This window comes from Schistocerca americana, chromosome 5, assembly GCF_021461395.2.
Source record: "Schistocerca americana isolate TAMUIC-IGC-003095 chromosome 5, iqSchAmer2.1, whole genome shotgun sequence".
In the NCBI taxonomy this organism is placed as follows: domain Eukaryota; kingdom Metazoa; phylum Arthropoda; class Insecta; order Orthoptera; family Acrididae; genus Schistocerca; species Schistocerca americana.
This window is the reverse complement of record NC_060123.1, coordinates 143,394,701-143,418,508: the sequence shown is the minus strand read 5'-3', so window position 1 is coordinate 143,418,508 and position 23,808 is coordinate 143,394,701. Positions and strand designations below refer to the sequence as shown.

At 38.8% G+C, this 23,808-nt stretch overlaps 1 protein-coding gene across 2 annotated transcripts in view; it reads right to left on the bottom strand.

The window, feature by feature from the left end:
• Window positions 1-23,808, bottom strand: part of LOC124615939 (MPN domain-containing protein) — a 158,410-nt gene that overhangs the window by 22,730 nt on the left and 111,872 nt on the right. For both annotated transcript variants that reach the window (XM_047144129.1, XM_047144130.1), the window contains one exon: window positions 6,577-6,737. In XM_047144129.1, coding sequence (XP_047000085.1) covers window positions 6,577-6,737 — 161 coding nt within the window. The remainder of the gene's footprint in view (window positions 1-6,576; window positions 6,738-23,808) is intronic.

The following is a 23,808-nucleotide window of genomic DNA, read 5'->3' as shown; positions in this document are numbered from 1 at the left end:
AGGAGCATGTCATTTTTGAATAGTTGGCACAAAGATCTTACATATCACATTTATGACAGTATTCCAAAATGAAATAGTACTGAGAACCCCACAAGAGTCTAGCAAAAACTGCTTCATGGTTGCGTGATGTTTCGTATTACAGTCATATTTATTAATGAGTGTAGTGATAAGTTTACATTCTATGCTTCGGTAACAGTTCGCCCTAGAACTGGTAGAAAGTTATCTAGGAAATTCCCATTTCGCAGGTCTTTATGCTCATTTAAAACTCTGCCTGACTGATCTTTTAGATGTATGTAGATTTCAATTTCTTCCATTACATCCACGACTTTTCCATTCTGTAACTTATGTAATATTTGAAGTGATTCATTTATAATAGGTATTTCATGGTTGGTGTCTTTTAAGGGCGTGGATGAGTTATTGTCACTTATCATCATGTGCTCTTTAAATCATGTACTAAATTTTCTTCCTGTTTGTCCAATATAAAATTTTGGGTATTCTTCACAGTTAATTTTGTAGATTCCTGATTGCAAAAATGGCTCTGATTTACGTGGTACGTGTCTCAACAATCGGTTTAGATTGTTAGTGCTTCTGTAACTGGTGTATAACTTTGTATCCTTGAAACATCGAGTAATTTTGTTGGAGATAATACCTAGATATGGCCATACAAGAACTTCATTATTCTGTGGTTCATTTTTGTCTCTAGTTAAAGTTATTTCATCTATGGTACTGGCATGTGTTTGGTAGGTTTTCTTTTTGAATAACGTGACTACTAATTCTATAGGATAACCATTGCTTATAGCTACATTTGGAAGATCTAGTTCTTTATCAATATTTTCTTTTTTCAGTGGTAAGTTGTTTAGTCTATGTAACACAGAATGAAAATATGTGAGCTTGTGTGATCTCGGGTGGCATGACCGGCTGTGGATAATTATGTCGGTTGTTGTTGGTTTATGAAAAATACTGAATACGTGTTCAGATTTTTCGTTTGAAATTTTTAAATCCAGAAAGTTATGCTCTTATTTTTTTCCTCTTTCCATGGTGAAATTAATTTTTGGATGCAAACTGCTGAATTGTGAATGCATGACATTGCACTCATCTGTTGTATCGTCGAACTGAAGTGAGACATCTACAAGCTGTTCACTAAATTAGTGACAATGAAAGAAACATCTTCAACTTTTGTGGTCCTATCATCCTCAGTTGCATATAAAATTATGGTACGTTCATAATTTTTACTTTTGGATCAACTAATGAAACACAATGTTTGTGCCATATGTGTGTTGCCTTTATTCTTTGCAAGGCATCTTTAGTGGGCATGAATATGAACATATTTTTGTTTATACTATTTTTTTACAATTAGAAAGTTGTAGATATAGGTTATAAACATTCCTGGCAGTTTGTGTTTATAAATGTAGTAATAATTTAAACTTCTGCTTACTGGTTTTGTGGATGTTGTTCTACACGTCATGATTTTTTTCTATTGTTAGCACTGTTGTTCTTCTTCTTATAACTGCCATTTGAAATTTTGTTTTCAGACTTCACAGCACTAAGAGCTGAACTCTTGTTTCGATGTTATGTTTCGGTTGGTGTTGTCGACTGTTGAATGTTATTGCCAATGATTGAATCTTATTGGCAACTACTGAATATGTTTCTGTGGTGTGTGTGTGTGTGTGTGTGTGTGTGTGTGTGTGGACTGGTATTTGTTTTGGTATGATCACATGATGGTATATATACCCTTTTTTTCCCCTTCTTTAATTTTTGTGTGTGTGTGTGTGTGTGTGTGTGTGTGTGTGAGAGAGAGAGAGAGAAAGAGACAGAGAGAGAGAGAGAGAGAGAGAGAGAGAAAGGGGGGGGGGGGGAAGAATATTTATTTGTTGTAATGTAGCTGTACATACCAGTGGAATGGCTTTTATCCTATCATTCTTTTATTAAGTTTGTTCTCAGCAATGGCTTTCTGAATGTGGTAATTTTCCTGTATTTCCATAAAGTATTTGTCATAGTTGTTTATTCTGATTATTTTCATATCTTACAGCATTGCAAACATCAGCCTATAAACATGAAACAAGATATGAAAATAATGAGAATAAACAATCATGGCAAATACCTTAGAAAGTTACCGCATCAAAGAAGCCACTGCTGAGCATAAACATGTGATAAATATGCACACATACATCAATACAGACTCACAACTAAAATTAAAAAAAGAAATGACAACACACACATGCATATACACACAGATTACAGATATCACAAAAACAAATTCAATAGTTCGCAATAATAACATACAATCAATGGCAATAACATTCAACAGTTGGCAGTTGGCAATGGCAATCAAAACATAACATCAAAAGAGGTGTTCAGCTCCTAGTGAAGTCACAAAACAAAATTTCAATTTGTAATTTATGGACCTTGCCGTTGGTGGGGAGGCTTGCGTGCCTCAACGATACAGATAGCCGTACCGTAGGTGCAACCACAATGGAGGGGTATCTGTTGAGAGGCCAGACAAACGTGTGGTTCCTGAAGAGGGGCAGGAGCCTTTTCAGTAGTTGCAGGGGCAACAGCCTGGATGATTGACTGATCTGGCCTTGTAACATTAACCAAAATGGCCTTGCTGTTCTGGTACTGCGAATGGCTGAAAGCAAGGGGAAACTACAGCCGTAATATTCCCCGAGGGCATGCAGCTTTACTGTATGATTAAATGATGATGGTGTCCTCTTGGGAAAAATATTCCGGAGGTAAAATAGTCCCCCATTCCGATCTCCAGGTGGGGACTACTCAAGAGGATGTTGTTATCAGGAGAAAGAAAACTGGCGTTCTACGGATCGGAGCGTGGAATGTCAGATCCCTTAATCGGGCAGGTAGGTTAGAAAATTTAAAAAGGGAAATGGATAGGTTAAAGTTAGATATAGTGGGAATTAGTGAAGTTCAGTGGCAGGAGGAACAAGACTTCTGGTCATGTGAATACAGGGTTATAAATACAAAATCAAATAGGGGTAATGCAGGGGTAGGTTTAATAATGAATAAAAAAAATAGGTGTATGGGTAAGCTACTACAAACAGCATAGTGAACGTATTATTGTCGCCAAGATAGACACGAAGCCCACACCTACTACAGTAGTACAAGTTTATATGCCAACTAACTCTGCAGATGACGAAGAAATTGATGAAATGTATGATGAGATAAAAGAAATTATTCAGGTAGTGAAGGGAGACGAAAATTTAATAGTCATGGGTGACTAAAATTCATCAGTAGGAAAAGGGAGAGAAGGAAATATAGTAGGTGAATATGGATTGGGGGTAAGAAATTAAAGAGGAGGCAGGCTCGTAGAATTTTGCACAGAGCATAACTTAATCATAGCTAATACTTGGTTCAAGAATCATAAAAGAAGGTTGTATACATGGAAGAACCCTGGAGATACTAAAAGGTATCAGATAGATTATCTAATGGTAAGACAGAGATTTAGGAACCAGGTTTTAAATTGTAAGACATTTCCAGGGCAGATGTGGACTCTGACCACAATCTATTGGTTATGAACTGTAGATTAAAACCGAAGAAACTGCAAAAAGGTGGGAATTTAGGGAGATGGTACCTGGATAAACTGAAAGAACCAGAGATTGTACAGAGTTTCAGGGAGAGCATAAGGGAACAATTGACAGGAATGGGGGAAAGAAATACAGTAGAAGAAGAATGGGTAGCTTTGAGGGATGAAATAGTGAAGGCAGCAGAGGATCAAATAGGTAAAAAGACGAGGGCTAGTAGAAACCCTTGGGTAACAGAAGAAATACTGAATTTAATTGATGAAAGGAAAAAATATAAAAATGCAGTAAACGAAGCAGGCAAAAAGGAATACAAACATCTCAAAAATGATATCGACAGGAAGTGCAAAATGGCTAAGCAGGGATGGCTAGAGGACAAATGTAAGGATGTAGAGGCTTATCTCACAAGGGGTACGATAGATACTGCCTACAGGAAAATTAAAGAGATCTTTGGAGAAAGGAGAACCACTTGCATGAATATCAAGAGCTTTGATGGAAACCCAGTTCTAAGCAAAGAAGGGAAAGCAGAAAGGTGGATGGAGTATATAGAGGGCCTATACAAGGGTGATGTACTTGAGGACAATATTATGGAAACGGAAGAGGATGTAGATGAAGATGAAATGTGAGATACAATATCGCGTGAAGAGTTTGACAGAGCACTGAAAGACCTGAGTCGAAACACGGCCCCCCGGAGTAGACAACATTCCATTAGAACTATTGACGACCTTGGGAGAGCCAGTCCTGACAAAACTCTACCATCTGGTGAGCAAGATGTATGAGACAGGCGAAATACCCTCAGACTTCAAGAAGAATATAATAATCCCAATCCCAAAGAAAGCAGGTGTTGACAGATGTGAAAATTACTGGACTATCAGTTTAATAAGTCACAGCTGCAAAATACTAATGCGAATTCTTTACAGACGAATGGAAAAACTGATAGAAGCCGACCTCAGGGAAGATCAGTTTGGATTCCGTAGAAATATTGGAACACATGAGGCAATACTGACCCTACGACTTATCTTAGAAGAAAGATTAAGGAAAGGCAAACCTACATTTCTAGCATTTGTAGACTTAGAGAAAGCTTTCGACAATGTTGATTGGAATACTCTCTTTCAATTTCTGAAGGTGGCAGGGGTAAAATACAGGGAGCGAAAGGCTATTTACAATTTGTACAGAAAGCAGATGGCAGTTATAAGAGTCGAGGGACATGAAAGGGAAGTAGTGGTTGAGAAGGGAGTGAGACAGGGTTGTAGCCTATCCCCTATGTTATTAAATCTGTATACTGGGCAAGCAATAAAGGAAACAAAAGAAAAGTTCGGAGTAGGTATTAAAATACGTGGAGAAGAAATAAAAACTTTGAGGTTCGCCGATGACATTGTAATTCTGTCAGAGACAGCAAAGGACTTGGAAGAGCAGTTGAACGGAATGGACAGTGTCTTGAAAGGAGGATATAAGATGAACTCAACAAAAGCAAAACGAGGATAATGGAATGTAGTTGAATTAAGTCGGGTGATGCTGAGGGAAATAGATTAGGAAATGAGACACTTAAAGTAGTAAAGGAGTTTTGTTATTTGGAGAGCAAAATAACTGATGATGGTGGAAGTAGAGTGGATATAAAATGTAGACTGGCAATGGCAAGGAAAGCGTTTCTTAAGAAGAGAAATTTGTTAACATCGAGTATTGATTTAAGTGTCAGGAAGTTGTTTCTCAAAGTATTTGTATGGAGTGTAGCCATGTATGGAAGTGAAACATGGACGATAAATAGTTTGGACAATAAGAGAATAGAAGCTTTCGAAATGTGGTGCTACAGAAGAATGCTGAAAATTAGATGGGTGGATCACATAACTAATGAGGAAGTATTGAATAGGATTGGGGAGAGGAGAAGTTTGTGGCACAACTTGACCAGAAGAAGGGATCAGTTGGTAGGACATGTTCTGAGGCATCAAGGGATCACCAATTTAGTATTGGAGGGCAGCGTGGAGGGTAAAAATCGTAGAGGGAGACCAAGAGATGAATACACTAAACAGATTCAGAAAGATGTAGGTTGCAGTAGGTACTGGGGGATGAAGAAGCTTGCACAGGATAGAGCAGCATGTAGAGCTGCATCAAACCAGTCTCAGGACTGAAAACCACAACAACAACAACAATTATAAGAAAAGGAAGAACACACTATGTAGAACATCAACAAAACTAGTAAGTAGAAATTTAAATTATTACTACATCACAGTAAAGCAAGATCCAAGAAGTGTTTATAACCTATATATACAACACACTAAATGTAAACTGAAGAGGCCTTGCAAAGAATAAACGTGAAACACGTATGGCACAAAAACTGAGTTTGATACAGTTGAAATTAGAAGGCCCAAAAGTAAAAATTGTCAACACACACAGTGACAATGAAAGAGCTCGAAGAATAAAATGTTTGTGTGCAATTTTGCTACAAACTTGGCAAAAGGTGATGCTAGTTGGCTGACACCCTCTTTTTTAGTTGCAAAGCCACTGTCCATAAGGCGTTCGTACCATCTGGTCTGATGGTAAACAAAGACTTCTACCAGAGATTGTTGGTACATATGAGTGATTCTGTGCACAAGAAGGTGCATGAATTGTGGAAAAACCAGGCTTGGATGTTGACTCATGACAATAGCAAGCTCATGCGTCACTGCTTGTCCACAGCTATCTAGTAAAACACACACCTGTTGTGCTCCATCCACCATATTCTCCTGATCTAGCCTTAGCAGACTTTCTACTGTTTCCCAAACTTAAAACCACATTTGAAAAACGTTGTTTTCAAACCATAGAGGAGATTCCGGACAATGCAACAAGAGACCTGTGCACTACCCAGAAAATGTGTTTCAGGAGGCTTCTCAAAAGTAGAAAAAATGATGGGGATGATGTATTACCAGTAGAGGGGACAATTTTGAGGGGTCAATGTTTAAAATGTTGTACAACAAGCAAAAATTGTGTTATAGCAAAAGTTGTGTTTCTTTTATAACACATCGTATATACATCAAAGAGGCCAGTTTTTACTGTTATCTACTATTACCATTTCATTAAGTGCATCTTGGGATAGGAACTGGTCCTGCACAACACTGTAACTCATAAGCATTGGCTTCCCATAATCATGAGGTTTGCTCTCTGGAGGCGGCATCACCCAATAGCTCACAATAGCAGACTCTAGAGACTGGTTATCTTTATTGTATGGAGCTGAAAAGAAAAAAAAAACTACATACACTGGGAATTCATAAAATTGTCACTCACAAATTAAAATTCCTATGTTTATATGAAAAGCCTACAAAGCTAAAAACAATTGTTTCTTGATAACAAATAACTGAGTATGAAATTTTCACTTTGCAGCGGAGTGTGCGCTGTTATGAAACTTCCAGGCAGATTAAGGCTGTGTGCCGGACAGAGACTCGAACTCGGGACCTTTGCCTTTCACGGGCAGGTGCTCTACCAACTGAGCTACCCAAGCACGACTCACGACCCATCCTCACAGCTCTAATTCCGCCAGTACCTCATCTCCTGCCATCCAAACTTCACAGGGGCTCTCCTGTGAACCTCTCCAAAGGTCCCGAGTTCGAGTCTCGGTCCGGCACACAGTTTTAATCTGCCAGGAAAGTTCAAATAACTCAGTAGCTCATGGAATATGAAATCTTACCAGCATTCTGTTACTTGAATTGTGGATGCAAGAAGTACAACATGTGCTTGCAAAAATGAATATCCCTAGAATAAAAAATTTTCACAATTCTATTTTTCAGCAAATAAGGCAAACACATAAAACTGCATAAAATTTGGAAGGTGTTTGAATGCTCAGAGTGCCTATAATGATGCTTTGACAAGTTGTCTGAACAATACACATAATACCATTTCTTCCTATTTTAGCACATAATTTCTTATGTATTACTTTTTTCTGTATTGTTATGGTCATCCACATTCTGATAATGGGGTCACACACGAATTGAAACTAGGTTTTAGTCAAGGTAGTAGTGGTTCCCCAAACCTTTATCAAGAGGTCTGTGTTTTACGAGAAATGTGGGAGGATAGTCATCCTAAGAACCCATCACATCATCTTTTAATTCCAAACCAAATTGTTTAAGTGCTAACACTGTGTCACTTGTGAAGTCAGACAATATTTAACTGTAAGAAGTGACAATCAAACTGTAATAACATTTGAATAACAAAATTATTATTTGTGTTTCTAACTGTTTATCAGATATAGGTAACTGAGTACACTTTCAACGGTCACTTCTCCATTTTTCTTTTATTTTAGAAAATTCTAACATCCCAACAACGGAAAGTCCAAGATGGACTAACACGCTAGTCTATCCCGTGACAGTCTCTTTATCTCTGCATAACTACTGCAACCAACACCCATTTGAACCTCCTTATTGTGTTCATCTGCTTAGTCTCACACTAATATCCCCTCTATCACAGCCCACCACTTCAACCTACCTCTCTTTTAGTTAATCTGTGCCATAAATTTCTTTTCTCCCCTATTCAATTCAGTACGTCCTCATTAGTAATTTGTTCTGCCCATCTAACCTACAGCGGCATTCTGCTGTTGAACCACATTTTAAAAACTTGTATTCTCTTCTTGCCCAAAGTGCTGATCATCCATGTTTCACTCCCATACAAGACTACACATGAGAGAGACACCTTCAGAAAAGACTTCCTCACACTAAAATTTATGCTAGAATTTTAATAAATTCCTCTTTTCCAGACATATTTTTGTTGATCTAGTCAATCTGGATTTTACATCCTCTCCATGTTGGCCACATCAGTTATTTTGCTGCACAGACAGCCCAATTTCTTCACAACTTTTATCTTAAGTAAAAATGAAAGATTTTTTTTGTAGAGCCATGCAAGAAGCTTTTTTCATAATATTAATTTAAAAATTTGCTTTCAAAATGTTATGTATCCCACATGTTGCTCCAGGCCTTTTGGCCTTACACTGCTCGAAGCAACTTACATGGGAAATATATTCACTTATTTTTTCAAGCAGATCTTGTTTGGGGCTCATGAGATAAAATGGTTCCAATTTCACATCTTTTCACTGCAGGAAACTCAGAGGCGGTTACCTGCAACTGTGTTTTGAACCACTGTGTAAGTAGTTAAGGATCCTATGCACCACACTATCAGTAAAGTAGTTACATGTACGCTAATTTCTTCCAGTGTGTTCAAAACTACAAACAATTATGTGCATCACACTCAAGGCTTTCTGTAAATGCATAGATCAGAATTAAAAAAGAATAGAGCCATATGCATATTACACAGTACCACAAATATTATCAGAAGGACAGAAGGATGAGGGACACGATGTGCCTTGTATGCAAGCCCAATATTGGTAGCAGTCTCTTAACAGCAACATCAATTATCTCACTGTCAGTGTAGCAAGTGGGCTAATGTTTGTGGTTCAGGCAGCAGTATTGGCAGCAGCCAATATATCAGCAAGCTACTGCAACATCATCTGCTGAGTGTACAGTTTAAATAACTAAAATTAAACCTGGATACAACACTGGGGAAAAAGATAGATTGCTACTTACCATAAAGATAACAGTCTAAGTTGCAGACAGGCACAATTAAAAGACACTTACACATAAGATTTCGACCTCAGCCTCCACTAGAAAAAGAAAAACACACTCCATTCATTCACACAAGCAAACACACCTCATGCACACATTACCACAAACTATGGCAGCTCTGGCCCGAGCTGCTGGAGTTGGCGTCCATGTTGCTGCATTGTTGATGCTCCTACCTGGAGTTTCTATTGTTTAAAATTAAAACTAGTGGGGCTTAATAGCATATTCCCTCTCTCATGTTAACTGACTTGTTACTACAATTTACAGATGCTTTTTATCATTCCCAACCACACTGATCTAGTTTACTCTGGTCTAAAACTCATATTATCCATTAAGCATATACTTTTCTAAAGTATAGGTAGCCTATTTTTGGCAGACTGCTTGTGCGACTGATACTGTTCTTAATTGATTTTACCTTGTATATTTTACCCTCTTGTTTTTAGTGGTTTCTCTTTTATCTATTTGCTGTGTTTTAAGTACATTTTTCACATTTTTAAATGTGCATCGCCCTCAACTTTTCTTTCCAGTGCCATTCGATGGTAACAAACATAACATTTGTACAATTGTCACTGAAGTATTAACATGAAAATAAAAAACAGGTAGACCAGAATACGAACAATATACAGTAAACTTTTGATGATGTGACTGTGTCAATTCATTTTTTATGGAATGGCCCTCCAGTAAGTTCATTTAATAATATATAAAACAACTTTAATGTAATTTTTATGTTTTAATTTTATAAATACTCTGTCACACTTCAGAAGACATACTTTGAAATGGAATTATAATACAATACCATTAAGAAAATACAACAGTTAAATTTATGGGACTGCATAGCAAGTAATTAGAATGTTACCTGATGCAATCTTCAATTCAGTAGGATTTGTTACAGAAAAACTGAAAAAGTATGCTAGTGTTCATATATAACGATTGAAGACTTATCAAGGACTTCGTAAATAATTTGATTCAAATGTTTCTCCTCTTCACTGTACATTTTGAACACAAAATCAACACGAAACAGACAGGAACCAATGTCAGCTAATGCCTATGAATAGAGGGACAATGAAAAATGTTTCAGCGAATTTTTCACTGCTACTACCATCTACTGATCAATGGAAACCACAAAGTTCTAGATACCTCCAGACATTTGTAGGAGTTATAAATATATATTGAACGACATGGAAAATCGTTTTGACTGGCACGACATAATACTGTGTTCATCGCACATTCTCATTCTCTGAAACTGCTGTAATATTATGTCAGCTGCATGCTAAAGTGTTAAGTTTAAAATCTTTAAAATCCCAAGCACTGAATATGGAAGTGTGGAAAAGGAATGGGGAGGGGAAGTTCAAAGAGGCTTTTTTAAGCCTTTTGTGACAGAATGTCTGGAAGGGCAAAGAATAAGGAGACACCTTGGCGGAATGAGCAGGTGAAGGGGGCTGTGAAAGAAAGGAAGACAGCATGGCAAGAATGGAACAGAGACAAGAAAGGAAGAAAGAAAGTAAAAGGAAATTCCAGGATTGAAGAAAGAAATGTAAGAAAGTAGTAGCTGAAGTTGTAAAGCTGTAGGAATTTACAGGAGAGCTGGGAATGAATATTAACCCAGATAACCCTGATGTCCTTCTGGAAGGACATCACCACTCACTGTTGAAATTATTTATTTTTGCGAACAATGCATTGTTGCAACGGACTGTGACGCATTGTTATATGAAGTAGGCAGAGTCAGTTGCACGCTGAGACAATCAGTGAGTGAGAAACTGTGTCTTGAAAATAGGGCCGATTTTACCATGGAAGAACTGACTGACCTCGTCATCGATGGGTATGTATATTTTCTTTCATATTGTGTCAATAATTCTGAAACTTGTCATATAATATCTTAAAGAATTAACCTATATTATCTATGGGTTCATATTACGATTGAAAGTTTTCGTCAGTTGTAATTCCTTCCAGAAGGACGTCAGGGTAATATGTTGTCATTTTGTATTCACAGAAAATGATGTACACTGATAGAACTTTTGGACATGTTAGAATCAAAAGATGAGGAAATACCTAATACTGGTGTGAATGTAACATTACACCCTCCTCTAAATTCAACTGATGATGTAACAGATGAAGATTCGGGTGCTGAAGAAAATCCAAGTGTAGATAAATTACCAGCAAGTCAGCTCAATGCTACTGCACTTTGTGATTTGGCCATTTCTACCAATGGTAATGCTGTGAATGCAACAAGGAAACAATCCTTTACCTCTGATGTTGTTCCAGGACCCTCCAGCAGCACAAAAACAGCAACAATAACAACAACAACCACAAACAAACCAGCAAGGCTATCGAAGAATAAAGTTCTAAACCTCAAGAAATATAACTGGAAAAGTGGTGAAATAGTTAATCCAACACCTGTATGGCCTCTAATGTTCACAGTTGCAATGAAGAAAGGGCGAACACCGCTTGAATATTTCCAACAGTTTTCTGATAATGAAGTGCTTCAAATGATGGTCACTTACACAAATCAGTACGCAGCCAAGAGAAATAGACTAGGTGATTGTTCAGAAGATGAGATGTTGGTGTTCATTGCAATACTTCTGCTAAGAGGATATGTAACAGTGCCACACAGAAAGATGTACTGGCAATCAGATAAAGACAGTCACAACAACCTTGTAACAAATGCCATGTCCAGAGATCAATTTGACTTTATCTTTTCCATTTTGCATGTATGTAACAATGACAATTTAGATAAATCAGATCGTTTTGGGAAAATCCACCCATTAATGTGTATGCTGACTGATAGATTCAAACAATTTGCGCCTCATGTGCGGCATCATTCTGTTGATGAATCGATGGCCCCATACTTCGGAAGTCACGGGTGCAAACAATTCATAAAAGGGAAACCAATCCGATGTGGATTCAAATTTTGGTGTGGAGGCACAAGTGGTGGATATATTATTTGGTTCGAACCCTACCAAGGAGCTGGCACGTGTAGTAAGGACTATGAAACGAAAGGTATGGGATATGGTGTGGTAATGACTTATGTTGACCAGTTACTTCCACATGTTCCATATCGGATATACTTTGATCACCTCTTTACCAGTGTTGAATTACTACATGACCTAAAAGACAGGAACAATAAGAGGAAACAGAGTTAAGATTTGTACTCCATCATCTGTAGATAAAATGATAAAAGAAAATAGAGGATCATACGAAGTTTGTTCTGACTCAACGTCCGAGATTTCCATTGTACATGGGAATGACAACAATGTTGTTACTGTAGCCACCAACTTTGACAGAGTGCAACCACTACACTCTGTAGCAAGATTTTCCATGGAACAAAAGAAAAGGATTAGTGTGCCTCAACCTAACTTATTACACTCCAACAATACTCATATGGGAGGCATACATCGAGCAGACCAAAATGTATCCCTATATTGATGCTATATAAGAGGTAAAAAGTGGTATTTCCCAATCATTGCACATTTTATAGACATTGCAGAGCAAAATTCCTGGGATCTTTACAAGCACAACGAAGAACCCATAGATCATCTGACATTTAGTCGTCGAATTGTCACTGCAATTCTTGAAAGTAACAAAAAGAGTCACTACCAGCAGAGGACGCCCTAGTAAGAAGGTAAAACTAGATTCTAGATTTGCTGGAAGAGAACATTATGTTGCTGAATTACCAACGGACGAGATAACAAAAAAGAAGAAGCAGCTGAAATGTCAAAGTTGCCACAGAAAAACTACTACTATGTGCATAAAATGTGATGAACCACTTCATGTTTGTTGCTTTTTTTCTTATCATACTAGTGCATAAAATATGTGTGTAGTTTATTTTCTTTGTTTTTTGTATTTATTAGCGGTTTTAGCCCATAATTCAAATTTATTTATGTTTATTTGAAAGTATAAAAACCAAAACAAGTTAATTGTGCAATGTCATACTTTAAAAACATGTTCCCTTACTGTCCTGACGTCCTTCTGGAAGGACGCCCATTTTCAGAAATAATAAATAAAAATAAATACTCAAAATTGTTTTTACTTTATTCCTTACAACCTTGTGAATGAAATGTAGATCAGATATAAATCAATTTTGAAAGACAAATAATTCAGGACTATCTGGGTTAATGGAGGTAAAAAGAATACTGTTTGGGATTACAAAAAGTAAGAGCAATAAAAGTACTTCCACAAAACTGGTGAAATAGGAGAGTGGAGAGCAAATAATGCAACCAGAGAAGATAAACTACTGAACATGAAAAATAGTGATGAAAAGACAGTATACGCATGGGGGATGGAGCTGGACCTGGAAGAAGAGAAAGATCTTACAATGTCAGATGTGGAATCAACATAAGAAGAATGAAAACAGAAAAGGTAGCTGGAATAAAAGAAATAAAAGTGGAGATGATACAGGCAGCTGACCTACTGGGTTACAATGGTTATATAGATTGCTAAGGTGCATATGGACACAAAATATGTGCCTGAAGAATGAGCAAAGGGAATAACTCCCATCTTCAAGAACAAGGCAGAAAAGTATGTGGTAATTATTGACGTATCACAAACTCTCTTTCAAATTCTAAAGGTGGCAGGGGTAAAATACAGGGAGCGAAAGGCTATTTACAATTTGTACAGAAACCAGATGGCAGTTATAAGAGTCGAGGGACATGAAAGAGAAGTAGTGGTTGGGAAGGGAGTAAGACAGGGTTGTAGCCTCTCCCCGATGTTATTCAATCTGTATATTGAGCAAGCAGTAAAGGAAACAAAAGAAAAATTCGGAGTAGGTATTAAAATCCATGGAGAAGAAATAAAAACTTTGAGGTTCGCCGATGACATTGTAATTCTGTCAGAGACAGCAAAGGACTTGGAAGAGCAGTTGAACGGAATGGATGGTGTCTTGAAGGGAGGATATAAGATGAACATCAACAAAAGCAAAACGAGGATAATGGAATGTAGTTGAATTAAGTCGGGTGATGCTGAGGGTATTAGATTAGGAAATGAGACACTTAAAGTAGTAAAGGAGTTTTGCTATTTGGGGAGCAAATTAACTGATGATGGTCGAAGTAGAGAGGATATAAAATGTAGACTGGCAATGGCAAGGAAAGCATTTCTGAATAAGAGAAATTTGTTAACATCGAGTATAGATTTCAGTGTCAGGAAGTCATTTCTGAAAGTATTTGTATGGAGTGTAGCCATGTATGGAAGTGAAACATGGACGGTAAATAGTTTGGACAATAAGAAAATAGAAGCTTTCGAAATGTGGTGCTACAGAAGAATGCTGAAGATTAGATGGGTAGATCACATAACTAATGAGGAAGTACTGAACAGGATTGGGGAGAAGAGAAGTTTGTGGCACAACTTGACCAGAAGAAGGGATCGGTTGGTAGGACATGTTCTGAGGTATCAAGGGATCACCAATTTAGTATTGGAGGGCAGCGTGGAGGGTAAAAATCGTAGGGGGGAGACCAAGAGATGAATACACTAAGCAGATTCGGAAGGATGTAGGTTGCAGTAGATACTGGGAGATGAAGGAGCTTGCACAGGATAGAGCAGCATGGAGAGCTGCATCAAACCAGTCTCAGGACTGAAGACCACAACAACAACAACAACAACAACAACAACAACACAATCATGTCACAAGTAGCAAAAATAATGGAGAAGATACTGGAAAGAAGATTGAAGGAAAATGTGTGAGGTCACTCAGAAGAGGAGCAGTATGGCTTTTGACATGGCAGATCAATAGTGGACTCAACTTTAATATGAAACAGTGGATGGAAAGGATTTAGATTATGGGAAAGATTTACTGATGACATTACTTGACTACATGGTGTCAACATTAATATTTACACTAATGATGGCTGAAACTGCCAAAGAGACAAAAGAAGCTTACAGAGGAAGGGAGGCGAAAGTTATTAATATTTGCTAATGGCACTGTGTGCTTTGAAACTAACAGTACGGATGTACAAGAACAACTGGACATATTACTGAAAAAATGAGAAATATGGCATGAAATGAAGTATTGAGAAAAGTAAGACTTTGGTGGAACCTAGGGGAAATAAAGAAAGGACAAATTAATATTAAGGGACAGGAAACTGACACTGATGATCTTCAAATATGTAGGAAGTGAGACAATGCAGAACACAATGATGCAGATAGAAATGAGCAAAAGGGGGCAACCAGTAAGTGAGGGGATTAGTCTGGAGAAAGAAGGTGCCAATGAAGTGTAAGTAAATGCTGTACAAGATGTACTTTAAAACCCACACCAACATATGCATTTGAGACACCAACATATGCATTGGAGACCTGGACAGTAACAAGAAGAGATTAGAGCAGAATCCAAGTTAATGCAATGAAATTTCCTAAGATCTATGTTGTGGAGGATGAGGATGGACAGAGTGAAAAATAAAGATGTTAGCAAGGAGAATGGAATAGAAAAAGTTATATGATAGAAATGAGATGATGAGGTAAAAATGGTCTGGATGTGTAAAGGTAATGGAAGATGGAAGAATAATAAAATGAATGTTGGAGGTCAAGTTTGAAGACAAGAGAGAGACCCAGAACGAGATGGACTGACTTGATCAAGATCATTATAAGGAGGAACCTGGACAAGTACAAAACAGTTACAGAAGGTGAATGGTGGAAACACAGGGCAAACTGAAGAAGTACCATAAATATCCCAACCTGGCCTTATACTGGACAAAGGGAAATGGAAACTATGGCAATCTGTCATATCATCTGTCAAGCAGTAATAAACCACAAAGATTCACTCTAAGCATTAACCCAATATTAGAAAAAGAAATGCAATGATAGCTTCCATGATTAAGTGTTGTTTGGCATGTGGAAGAGACCCTTGAATGTGCCAAGTAACTCAATGTTATTAGTATGTTTTAATATGGAAAATTATATGATTTGTGGATAGTATTCGATTTAGTCCAGAGCATTAAAATAATATAATGTGACTGTGAATGATAAAAACAATCTGTGGAATACAATAACCAGTCTGTAAATATACAATAAGTACCGTGGAATCTCATTGTTACGTCCATCATTATCACATTTTCCCACACAGGGCACCCATTTTTAAAAGTCCAAGTCTCAATTACACTAAGCACATGTTAAAGTGACTTGATTGTGCATTCCCCTTCCCAGCTTAGCGCATTCAGATTTGGTGGTATCAATACTTAGTTAAAACAGTCTTTAAAAAACTTTGTGGTAAAATCTTCTAAAAAACTATATAGTCTGCTTGTAGCTGCTAATTCCTATTCATTGTGGGATCCTTGGGTAACAGAAGAAATATTGAATTTAATTGATGAAAGGAGAAAATATAAAAATGCAGTAAATGAAGCAGGCAAAGAGGAATACAAACGTCTCAAAAATGAGATCGACAGGAAGTGCAAAATGGCTAAGCAGGGATGGCTAGAGGACAAATGTAAGGATGTAGAGGCTTATCTCACTAGGGGTAAGAGAGATACTGCCTACAGAAAAATTAAAGAGACCTTTGGAGAAAAGAGAACCACTTGTATGAATATCAAGAGCTCAGATGGAAACCCAGTTTTAATCAAAGAAGGGAAAGCAGATAGGTGGAAGGAGTATATAGAGGGTCTATACAAGGGCGATGTACTTAAGGACAATATTATAGAAATGGAAGAGAATGTAGATGAAGATGAAATGGGAGATACGATACCGCGTGAAGAGTTTGACAGAGCACTGGAAGACCTGAGTCGAAACAAGGCCCCGGGAGTAGACAACATTCCATTAGAACTACTGACGGCCGTGGGAGAGCCAGTCCTGACAAACTCTGCCATCTGGTGAGGAAGATGTATGAGACAGGTGAAGTACTCTCAGACTTCAAGAAGAATATAATAATTCCAATCCAAAAGAAAGCAGGTGTTGACAGATGTGAAAATTACCGAACTATCAGTTTAATAAGTCACAGCTGCAAAATACTAACGCAAATTCTTTAGAGACGAATGGAAAAACTGGTAGAAGCCGACATCGGGGAAGATAGTTTGGATTCCGTAGAAATATTGGAACACGTGAGGCACGACTTATCTTAGAAGAAAGATTAAGGAAAGGCAAACCTACATTTCTAGCATTTGTAGACTTAGAGAAAGCTTTTGACAATGTTGACTGGAATACTCTCTTCCAAATTCTAAAGGTGGCAGGGGTAAAATACAGGGAGCGAAAGGCTATTTACAATTTGTACAGAAAGCAGATGGCAGTTATAAGAGTCGAGGGGAATGAAAGGGAAGTAGTGGTTGGGAAGGGAGTGAGACAGGGTTGTAGCCTCTCCCCGATGTTATTCAATCTGTATATTGAGCAAGCAGTAAAGGAAACAAAAGAAAAATTCGGAGTAGGTATTAAAATCCATGAAGAAGAAATAAAAACTTTGAGGTTCGCCGATGACATTGTAATTCTGTCAGAGACAGCAAAGGACTTGGAAGAGCAGTTGAACGGAATGGATGGTGTCTTGAAGGGAGGATATAAGATGAACATCAACAAAAGCAAAACGAGGATAATGGAATGTAGTCGCAGTAAGTCGGGTGATGCTGAGGGAATTAGATTAGGAAATGAGACACTTAAAGTAGTAAAGGAGTTTTGCTATTTGAGGAGCAAATTAACTGATGATGGTCGAAGTAGAGAGGATATAAAATGTAGACTGGCAATGGCAAGGAAAGCATTTCTGAAGAAGAGAAATTTGTTAACATCGAGTATAGATTTCAGTGCCAGGAAGTCGTTTCTGAAAGTATTTGTATGGAGTATAACCATGTATGGAAGTGAAACATGGACGATAAATAGTTCGGACAGGAGGAGAATAGAAGCTTTTGAAATGTGGTGCTACAGAAGAATGCTGAAGATTAGATGGGTAGATCACATAACTAATGAGGAGGTATTGAATAGAATTGGGGAAAAGAGGAGCTTGTGGCACAACTTGACGAGAAGAAGGGATCGGTTGGTAGGATATGTTCTGAGGCATCAAGGGATCACAAATTTAGCATTGGAGGGCAGCGTGAAGTGTAAAAATCGTAGAGGGAGACCAAGAGATGAATACACTAAGCAGATTCAGAAGGATGTAGGTTGCAGTAGGTACTGGGAGATGAAGAAACTTGCACAGGATAGTGTAGCGTGGAGATCTGCATCAAACCAGTCTCAGGACTGAAGACCACAACAACAACAACAACGTGGGATCAATGTACAACCGGTTTCGCGATAATGAATTGCTTCTTCAGGTTAATCTACAACAACATACATATGAATTAGAGACCATTAACTGGAATACTCTCTTTCAAATTCTGAAGGTGGCAGGGGTAAAATACAGGGAGCGAAAGGCTATTTACAATTTGTACAGAAACCAGATGGCAGTTATAAGAGTCGAGGGGCATGAAAGGGAAGCAGTGGTTAGGAAAGGAGTGAGACAGGGTTGTAGCCTCTCCCCGATGTTATTCAACCTGTATATTGAGCAAGCAGTAAAGGAAACAAAAGAAAAATTCGGAGTAGGTATTAAAATTCATGGAGGAGAAGTAAAAACTTTGAGGTTCGCCGATGACATTGTAATTCTGTCAGAGACAGCAAAGGACTTGGAAGAGCAGTTGAACGGAATGGACAGTGTCTTGAAAGGAGGATATAAGATGAACATCAACAAAAGCAAAACGAGGATAATGGAATGTAGTCAAATTAAATCGGGTGATGCTGAGGGGATTAGATTAGGTAATGAGACACTTAAAGTAGTAAAGGAGTTTTGCTATTTAGGGAGTAAAATAACTGATGATGGTCGATGTAGAGAGGATATTAAATGTAGACTAGCAATGGCAAGGAAATCGTTTCTGAAGAAGAGAAATTTGTTAACATCGAGTATAGATTTAATTGTCAGGAAGTCGTTTCTGAAAGTATTCGTATGGAGTGTAGCCATGTATGGAAGTGAAACATGGACGATAACCAGTTTGGACAAGAAGAGAATAGAAGCTTTCGAAATGTGGTGCTACAGAAGAATGCTGAAGATAAGGTGGGTAGATCACATAACTAATGAGGAGGTATTGAATAGGATTGGGGAGAAGAGAAGTTTGTGGCACAACTTGACTAGAAGAAGGGATCGGTTGGTAGGACTTGTTTTGAGGCATCAAGGGGTCACAAATTTAGCATTGGAGGGCAGCGTGGAGGGTAAAAATCGTAGAGGGAGACCAAGAGATGAATACACTAAGCAGATTCAGAAGGATGTAGGTTGCAGTAGGTGCTGGGAGATGAAGAAGCTTGCACAGGATAGAGTAGCATGGAGAGCTGCATCAAACCAGTCTCAGGACTGAAGACCACAACAACAACAACAAGTGTAGAAACTACTAACAGTTTGTACTATAAAGGAGATAGAAAAGTACTAACTTGGTTGCATTACATTAAGTCATTAAAACAATATCAGTACTGTTTGGCCATTGAAACTTTTACCACCAGCAGTTGTGTGAATGATCGAAGTAGGACGTTCACGGCAACGTCATGAGGAAGGAAATGTGAAGGGAGATAGTGCTATTAAATGCCAGCAACTTTGCAAGTCATACAGATCACTTGCTATGGTAGAAATGATATGCAGAAGTAGTTCATAGAGATTGGTACTAGCTCCGATGACTTCTGACTTGTTAGTGGCCAAACAAACTGAATAGTGTGTAATTCAGTAACTGGTCTACTCAGTTCTCATTTAGTGTTTGACTGACTCTCAGTCCCCTTGTTTTTTATGATATACTGGTTTGCCATGAATAAAAAGACAGTGAGACAGTTGACAAAGAAGTGGAATATTATTCAGGTAGTGGACAAAAATTCGCACATGAAGCACGTTGATATTGCACAAAAACTGAACATTTCTCCGTCAACCTTAAATACAATAGTGAGCAAATGACATAATTGAAGCAGCATGTTTGGAAGCAGCAAATAGCAAATGAAAACAAGTGTGTGACAGTCAGTTTCCAGAACTGGAAAACATGCTACTAAAATGGATAAAATTAACTTGTTCTTCTAGCAATCCAACTGATGCCACAGTATTTATTATGCTATGAGACCAAGACACTGCTGTGTTTAGTTATATTTTTTATACACTTGGCCTATTTCGGCGTGATTTCCACCTTAAGGTTATCTGTGGAAAGTACACAGTTTGATACAATATTTCAGATTTTGAAGTACATAATTTAACGTATTAAAGGATTACACTTTGCTAAGTATTCAATGTGGTGTTGGCCCACCCTTAGCCTTGATGACAGCTTCCACTCTCGCAGACATACGTTCAATCAGATGCTGTAAGGTTCCTTGGGGAATGGAACCCATTCTTCATGGAGTGCTGCACTGAGGAGAGGTATCGATGTCAGAGAAGCCTGGCGTTCCAAAACATTCCAAAGGATTCTGCGCAGGCCAGTCCATTACAGAGATGTTATTGTCGTGTAACCACTCTGCCACAGGACATGCATTACGAACAGGTGCCTGATCGTGCTGAAAGATGCAATCGCCATCCCTGAACTGCTCTTCAACAATGGGAAGCAAGATGGTGCTTAAAACATCAATGTAGGGCTGTGCTGTGTTAGTGCCACACAAAACAAGGGGTGCAAGCCCCCTCCATGAAAATCACAAACACACCATAACACCAATGCCTCCGAATTTTGCTGTTGGCACTACACACGTGGGCAGATGACGTTCACTGGTCATTCACCACACCCACTCCTTGCCATTGGATCACCACACTGTGTACCGTGATTCATCACTCCACACAACGCTTTTCCACTTTTCAATCGTCCAATGTTTACACTCCTTACACCAAGCGAGGCATCGTTTTGCATTTACTGGAGTGATGTGTGGCTTATGAGAAGACGCTCGACCATGAAATCCAAGTTTTATCACCTCTCGTCTAAGTGTCATAGTACTTGCAGTGGATCTTCATGCAGTTTGGAATTCCTATGTGATGGTCTGGACAGATGTCTACCTATTACAAATTATGACCCTCTTCAACTGTCGGTGGTCTCTGCCAGTCAACAGACGAGGTTGGCCTCTAAGCTTTTGTGTTGTATATGTGCCTTCACGTTTCCACTTCACAATCACATTGGAAACAGTGGACCTAGGGATGTTTAGGAGTGTGGAAATCTCACATACAGACTTATGACACAAGTGACACCCAATCACCTGACCACGTTCGAAGTCCGTGAGTTCCACGGAGCATCCCATTCTGCGCTCTCGTGATGTCTAATGACTACCGAGGTTGCTGATGTGGAGTACCTGGCAATAGGTGGCAGCATAATACACCTAACATGAAAAACATATGGGTTTTGCGGTGTCCGGATACTTTTTATCACGCAGTGCACATTATGACACAAATGTCTCAGCTGCAGTCACTACTGTGTAAGTTTGCTCATTTAATGTTGGTAGAGCTCTTTTCGGCAGAGCTCTAGTAGGTGTTAAATTTTAGCTGGAGCAGTTATTTCTGAAGCTGTTGAATTATGAAATTGACATCAAAGAAGCAAACTTATACAGTAGTGATAGCAACTGACACATCAATGTCATATGGATATCAAGACCATCTAATGTACGAAACAAAGCGTAGTTCTACGATACTTAAATTACTTACTTAAAAATCTGAAATATTATATCAAACTATGTACTTTCCACAGGTAACATGAAGATGGCTATCAAGCTGAAGCAGGTCTATTGTAATAAAAAGTGGTCTTATAGCACAATCTATAATGTTCTTCTAAGACAAATACAACACACTGGGCCAAATGAGTACAAAGTTGGTACAATGGTTTGCGCTAAAGCAACATATCTGGCACAAAAGGTGGGTCGCGGAGATTTACAGCATCCAATGGTTGGATTGAAAGGTTCAAGAACAGATATAATTTAGTGTATACATGTGTTTGAGGTGAGACTGGAAGTGTGAACACTAACACCATTCAGTCATGGAACAAATACTCTTCTATCAGTCAAAATGTACAGTCGCAATGAATTTTTAATGCAGATGAAACGGGTTTATTTTTTCATATTTTGCCCGACAGAACTTGCGAGTTCAGAGGAGAAAAATGCCACAGGGGAAAATTTATTAAAGGCTAACTGTTCTTATCGGTCATAATAAAAATGGAACAGAAAATTTGGTGCCACTAACAACTGGAAAGACGAAGAGTCAGCAATGCTTCAAAAATATGCAGACATTTCAATATCAATATACATCTAATCAGAATGCATGGGTAACAACAACTACACTACTGTCCATTCAAATTGCTACACCAAGAAGAAATGCAGATGATAAGCAGGTATTCATTGGACAAATATATTATACTAGAACTGACATGTGATTACATTTTCACGCAATTTGGGTGCATAGATCCTGAGAAATCAGTACCCAGAACAACCACCTCTGGCCGTAATAACGGCCTTGATACGCCTGGGCATTGAGTCAAACAGAGCTTGGATGGAGTGTACAGGTACAACTGCCAATGCAGCTTCAACACGATACCACAGTTCATCAAGAGTAGTGACTGGCGTATTGTGATGAGCCAGTTGCTCGGCCACCATTGACCAGACGTTTTCAATTGGTGAGAGATCTGGAGAATGTGCTGGCCTGGGCAGCAGTCGAACATTTTCTGTATTCAGAAAGTCCCGTACAGGACCTGCAACATGCGGCTGTGCATTATCGTGCTGAAATGTAGGGTTTCACAGGGATCGAATGAAGGGTAGAGCCATGGGTCGTAACACATCTGAAATGTAATGTCCACTGTTCAAAGTGCCGTCAATGTGGACAAGAGGTGACCGAGATGTGTAACCAACGGTACCCCATACCATCACGCCGGGTGAAACGCCAGTATGGCGATGAAGAATACACGCTCCCAATGCGCGTTCACCGCGATGTCACCAAACACGGATGCGACCATCATGATGCTGTAAACAGAACCTCGATTCATACGAAAAAAATGACGTTTTGCCATTCGTGCACCCAAGTTCATCGTTGAGTTAATAGCAGGCGCTCCTGTCTGTGATGCAGCGTCAAGGGTAACCGCACCTATGGTCTCCGAGCTGATTAGTCAATGCTGCTGCAAACGTTGTCGAGCTGTTAGTGCAGATGGTTGTTGTCTTGCAAATGTCCCCATCTGTTGACTCAGGGATTGAGCCGTGGCTGCACGATCCATTACAGCCATGCAGATAAGATGCCTGTCATCTCGACTGCTAGTGATACGAGGCCGTTGGGATCCAGCACGGCGTTCCGTATTACCCTCCTGAGCCCACCGATTCCATATTCTGCTAATAGTCATTGGATTTGGACCAACGCGAGCAGCAATGTCGCGCTACGATAAACCGCAATCACAATAGGCTACAATCCAACCTTTATCAACATCGGAAACATGATGGTACACATTTCTCCTTCTTACAAAAGTCATCACAACAACATTTCGCCAGGCAACGCCAGTCAACTGCTGTTTGTGCACGAGAAGTCGGTTGGAAACTTTTCACATGTCAGCACATTGTAGGTGTCGCCACCAGTGCCAACCTTGTGTGAATGCTCTGAAAAGCTAATCATTTGCATATCACAGCAACTTCTTCCTGTCGGTTAAATTTCGAGTCTGTAGCACGTCATCTTCGTGGTGTAGCAATTTTAATTGCCAGTAGTGTATATTCTAACAATTCTTGTGTGCCTGGAATGCAAGGATGGGTGTTAGAAATAGGAAAATCACGCTGTTTATTGACCAGTTTGCAGTGCGTCC